Source organism: Lentinus tigrinus (assembly GCF_003813185.1).
Source record: "Lentinus tigrinus ALCF2SS1-7 unplaced genomic scaffold L226scaffold_10, whole genome shotgun sequence".
Taxonomy (NCBI): domain Eukaryota; kingdom Fungi; phylum Basidiomycota; class Agaricomycetes; order Polyporales; family Polyporaceae; genus Lentinus; species Lentinus tigrinus.
The window spans coordinates 937,742-941,256 of NW_027137919.1; the positions used below are offsets into that span (position 1 = coordinate 937,742).

The window sequence follows — 3,515 nt, forward strand, 5'->3', positions numbered from 1 at the left end:
CTCTGCGCTCCGCGCGAGACCGATAAGCTATACCCTTTACAGTCCGTCGGTGAGTGCCGCCGCGCCGTCTCAGCTTGCTCGTCACCGGCTCATTGGTCGAACGAACAGGACACTGCCGACCTAGCTCGTGGTGAGCTTTGTCGACCACCCTCCTATCGCGGCCGCACACACCGGTTGTGACAGGTCGTTGAGGCCTGCTGGACGACTTGAACATCGAGCCACAGAGACGCGTTGAACACCCGTTCCTTTCCTGGGCGTGGTACGGATGTGGTACGTGTGTCGTCTTCCATCTGTTTGACGTCGGACGTTGACCTTTCTCGTCATAACGTGCAGGCTTACGGGTTATTTACTTGCTCGATCACCACACAGCGCTCCGAGGAGCTTCGCGCCGGTAGATGAAGTAGGAAGCTCGGGGTGTACTCGACCAAGACGGCGGCCTGCGATATGCCCACGCGCGGCGTGCTTTCGCCCGACTCGTACCTCCGAACGCTGTCTGCAATCTCGCGTACCCGCACGGCAAAGCTTTGTCAGGCGGTGGACGGTTGTGCGAACCGCTCATGCCGTTCATCAACACTCCAGGCCTCCCGTCAGTCCCACGGAACCACTCCGGTATATGCGGTTGGACGAGAGCGCCGAAGGCAACTGTTCGTGGTGAGTAATATTGTCTGCATACGCAAGCCTGAGTTCGCTAACATCGCTTTCTCTTGGTATGTAGCATGTGTAGGTGCGGTTGATGGGTGCTCCTGGAGCGTGGTCCTCCTCTTCCTATCCATCCCCGGGGACCTACTCATCTCTATCACTTACATCCTATGGGCCGTAGTCAGACGCGCCACAGTCCATGTCAACCCTCGCAACCGGCTCCGGCCTTCCATTCCTTGGTCCACTCCTACCGCCGAGTGGCACACCCCCGATGTGTCCATGCGCGTCGCCGTCGCGCCTCGGAACGGTCCTCACCCCGCGGGCGACCTCACCGACTCAAGATGCCACGCTTGTAGGGCCCGCGTTCCAAAGGACCAGAACAGCGTCGAAACATCCCCCATATCGGCTGCCAGCACAATGTATCGTAACTTCCAGTCGTTTGGATCCGCGAGTGTCCTACTACCGACCACCGCACGGGCTGGCTTTTTCTGGTGCCCGGTCGTCCCCGCTTCAGTCCCTCATGGCGGTATGCTCAGCCCCTACTGTCGCCTCGCAACCCACTTGTTTCCTCCCTCTAAGGGAGGACGCGACTCCATCCATGTTGCATGGCTACGCGTAAAGGGCTTTTCAGCAAGCCCAATCGTGTCGCGGCAGAGCCTCACGCCCGCTGGACGTTGCCCGCGTATGGTTCCCAGACGAGGTTGCGAGTGCCGAGTCAGACGCGCCAGGGTTCCGGTTGGTACTTGCGACGTCATATGGTTGCAGCCTCGCCGATCTCGCCGTCATATCGCACACGCCTCAAGACCGTCACCCGATCCCACTGGACATCCATGAATCGAAGCCGGCCCCTCTCCCGTCATGCACTCTTCCTCCTCTCGGCAGATCAACGTAGCCGCGGCAGTCCATGTCAGTACACCATTCCTCCATGCGGTCGGACAAAGACGCGCCACGCTCAACTTCAAGCTCAGCGGCGGTTTGTGGGTCCACCGGCCCCGGTCTGCCTCACCCGAGTCGCGTGCCAGCTGGACCCGCTACTCGGCGAGTGGGGCTCGCAGACTCCTCGGCGGTCACTGGACTATCGCCGCCTTCCACCTTCTCCATCGCGGCCCGCGTTGCGGTCCACTTTCGAGGACAGCAATGTGCAGCCTAGGCGCATTCACGTTCCACAACTACCAGAACATGCCGTATACTGTATCTCGATCCCCTTCGAGCACAATCGTCCTTCTCCAACTCCGACGACTCTAGTCCGTACCCGGCCGCGTGGAGGATCGCAACGATCACGACGACGAAGACAGCGGCGATAGCGACCATGCAGACGACGGCTTGACTGCCCCATCACACGGGGCTTCACTTCCAGGTGTTTCTCCCCGCAAGAAACGCGATGCGTCAGCGTCGTAGAGCAGGAGCACTACGCGGACATGGCCGCCCAGGAGCCGTCTCTACCTGGGCTGTCGCTCGCTGCGTCGCCGCGTCCTTCCAAAGTGGCAGGCAAGGTGAAGCCCGAAAAACAGGGATGCGGCTCGGCCTCAACCGCTCCAACACTCAATGTCACCCCAACGTTCGTCGACCTTTGCGAGGCTTCAGCACATGCGATCCTTGTACCTCCTATGCTCTCAGATAAGGAGCAGTCCAATCGACCCTAGAGTACACATGTTGTAAAGAGTTTCCGACGTAATAAAACAGCGTTGGAATTCACAGTCAGCTGAGAAGAAGCTTCGAATCTCGCAAGTGGTGCTTGTGTGGTAAATTTTTCATGTGAACAAGTAGCAAAGTCAATCGTGGACTCGTAAACAAATGTACTCGAGGCTGAGGCGCATACATATATGATACAGCGCTGAGATTTTCTCGCCGGAGATTGCCGGCGTTCCAGGTGCAGCATGCGTGTTCCAGTCCACCTTACTGCCTCTTGTCCGACACGACTCTCACAATGGTTCTGGTCTTCCGTGTCATTGAGGTAGGAAGAACTAGAGCCTAGAAGGTGAGCCCACGCCGCCGATTGAGCACTGATATGCCACTTCCCCGCCGTTACAGCTATCCGTGGCGCTGCTCATAAACCTCTGGAATCAGCTTCGAGAATTCATATAAGGACGTCCTGCCAGACACCACGTTCGTTGAATCTCAGATTGTGATCTGCTTTATTGTATCCTTCTGCTTCTGACAGTGTGGCAGGCATGTTAATCTAGTCATTGGCCACCACCCCTACTTGCTCAAGTCGCGTTTGCTCGTCATCTGACGTTCAACAACCTGCCATCAGAGAACCGCGACACGAAAGAGCCTCATGCAGTGTGGCCTGGAAAGAACGATAAGCTCATGGTCTCTTGCAGCTTACCGCATTGCAATCTGGGGTCCAATTGTTGGTGAACTCAGGGCCTTCGACATCCCATTGCCACTGCCATCGTTATCGGCCTCGTCATGACTTTCCCATTGTCCCTGCAGGACTGTGTCAAACACGCCTTCTGGGCTCCGTGGGACGGCGTATGTGCACTCCCAAGGAGAACACGTCAGCGTTTGGCCCCCATACTGCTGCTTGGGAAAATGGGATGGGCAGTGCCGCCGGCAGGTTGTCGCGGCGACTAGACGCGTAGACACCAGGCGTCGATCGGCGACGACCTGAGGGGCGAGCGGCGAGGAGCCGAAAGAGCAATGAGATGGATAGAAGAGATGATGAACTCGATGGAGGACAAAGCGACGACCGGCACGAAGGCACAAAGTCGACGATAGCTAGTCTTCAAGCGCACTGCGACAGACTAGTCCCAATGACCAGGTTATACATTAGCACGGAGAGGGGGAAGAGTACAGGGGGTAGATACACACCTAGTCCCAATGACCAGGAGGTCGAGATGGGGACTAGGTAAGCGCTGAGGGGGGCCTTATAT

At 57.6% G+C, this 3,515-nt stretch overlaps 1 protein-coding gene across 1 annotated transcript; it reads left to right on the forward strand.

The window, feature by feature from the left end:
• The first annotated feature begins 415 nt into the window (after positions 1-415).
• Positions 416-1,747, forward strand: L226DRAFT_52661 (uncharacterized protein). Its single transcript, XM_067679064.1, has 2 exons — positions 416-651; positions 716-1,747. The coding sequence occupies exons 1-2, from the start codon at positions 558-560 to the stop codon at positions 1,471-1,473; spliced, it is 852 nt and encodes a 283-aa protein (XP_067536278.1). The 5' UTR covers positions 416-557; the 3' UTR covers positions 1,474-1,747.
• Positions 1,748-3,515: the final 1,768 nt, after the last annotated feature.

Excerpts from the sequence above, each read along its gene's own strand:
- L226DRAFT_52661 (XM_067679064.1), top strand. The coding sequence starts at position 558 with ATGCCGTTCATCAACACTCCAGGCCTCCCGTCAGTCCCACGGAACCAC. Across the intron at positions 652-715 it reads GCCGAAGGCAACTGTTCGTG|CATGTGTAGGTGCGGTTGAT; the intron begins GTGAGTAATATT and ends CTTGGTATGTAG.